The sequence below is a fragment of the Echinops telfairi genome, unplaced genomic scaffold (assembly GCF_000313985.2).
Source record: "Echinops telfairi isolate 266 unplaced genomic scaffold, ASM31398v2 ScPeMD7_7407;HRSCAF=8445, whole genome shotgun sequence".
NCBI lineage: Eukaryota > Metazoa > Chordata > Mammalia > Afrosoricida > Tenrecidae > Echinops > Echinops telfairi.
In genome coordinates this window covers 8,073,219-8,074,424 of record NW_022111307.1, presented here as the reverse complement: position 1 = coordinate 8,074,424, position 1,206 = coordinate 8,073,219, and the positions used below count along the sequence as shown (strand labels likewise).

The following is a 1,206-nucleotide window of genomic DNA, read 5'->3' as shown; positions in this document are numbered from 1 at the left end:
CCGGGGGGCGGCAGGTAGGTGGGCTCCCGCGGGGAGGCTCGGCGGCGGGCGGGGTCCCGCTCACCGAAGTCCGCGCCCGTCCCGAGGGGGCGTTGGGCGCAGGTGGCTCCGCGCGGCCCGCGGCCTGGGAAGGGGGCGGCGGCCCGTCAGGCGCACGGTGCTGGGGACCCAGGCCCCGGGCGGGTACCCGCGGGCAGCGGGACAGCGGCCGCCAGCCCAGCCGGTTCCGTAGGCTGCTCGTTCGGCGGGAAGGTCTATGCCTTGGACGAGACGTGGCACCCGGACCTGGGGGAGCCCTTCGGGGTCATGCGCTGCGTGCTGTGTGCCTGCGAGGCGGTGAGTGGACCCCGCGGCCGAGGCCGGGTCCCTCGGGTGTCGGGAGCGCTGGGGTCCAGGGACGTTGGAGGGCTCCCGGAGCTACGCAGGAGAAAGAAGCGAGTCCTCAGACGAGGACGTAGCAGGGAGTGGGGGTGCTTTGCCCGCAGAGGAGGGGATGGGAGCGCCCCTTCAAGTCTCAGGTGCTCATGCTTTGATGGCCCACTATGTGCCAGGCTCTGTGCCAACCCCGTTACGCGTCTCTCAGTGCCCACAACTACCCTGCTCAAAACAAACTTGCCGTCCTGTCAGTTGGTGCCGACTCCTGGCGACCCTATGGGACTGGGCAGAGCTGCCCCGTGCCTTTCCGAGACTGGACTCTTTAGGGCAGTAGAAAGCCTTGTCTTTCTCCCGCACCACCCTGCTAGGTGGACATATTATTGCCCCCATTTCCCAGATAGGGACCCTAAGGCCCGGAGAGGTTAAGTAATGCAGGTTCCACGTGGCAGAGCTGCCCAACCCAGCACCACAACCCTGCCTTGGTTCGAGATCTGCCCCCATCGCCCCCCGGGTCTCACCTGTAGGCAATTTGTACTCAGTCCTTTTCTTCATGTCTTCTCGGGAGCAGTCGCAGTGGGGTCGCCGAGTGAGGGGCCCGGGCAGGGTTAGTTGCAAGAACATCAAACCCGAGTGCCCAGCCCTGACCTGCAGGCATCCGCGCCAGCTGCCGGGACACTGCTGCCAGACCTGCCTGCAGGGTAAGGCCCGCTCTGCTTCGGGGGAAGGGGGCAGGCACACGCGGTCCCCAGCCCGGACCCAGGCCCGCGCGCGCAGATCGGGGCGGCCACCCGGCCCTCCCCATGGCCAGCTGAAGCCCGGGCCCTCCACCCC

General features: G+C 68.2%; 1 protein-coding gene across 1 annotated transcript in view; it reads left to right on the top strand.

The window, feature by feature from the left end:
* CHRD (chordin) overlaps positions 1-1,206 on the top strand; it is an 11,780-nt gene that overhangs the window by 2,880 nt on the left and 7,694 nt on the right. Inside the window, exon 2 of the mRNA XM_045296412.1 lies at positions 103-336. Coding sequence (XP_045152347.1) covers positions 103-336 — 234 coding nt within the window. The remainder of the gene's footprint in view (positions 1-102; positions 337-1,206) is intronic.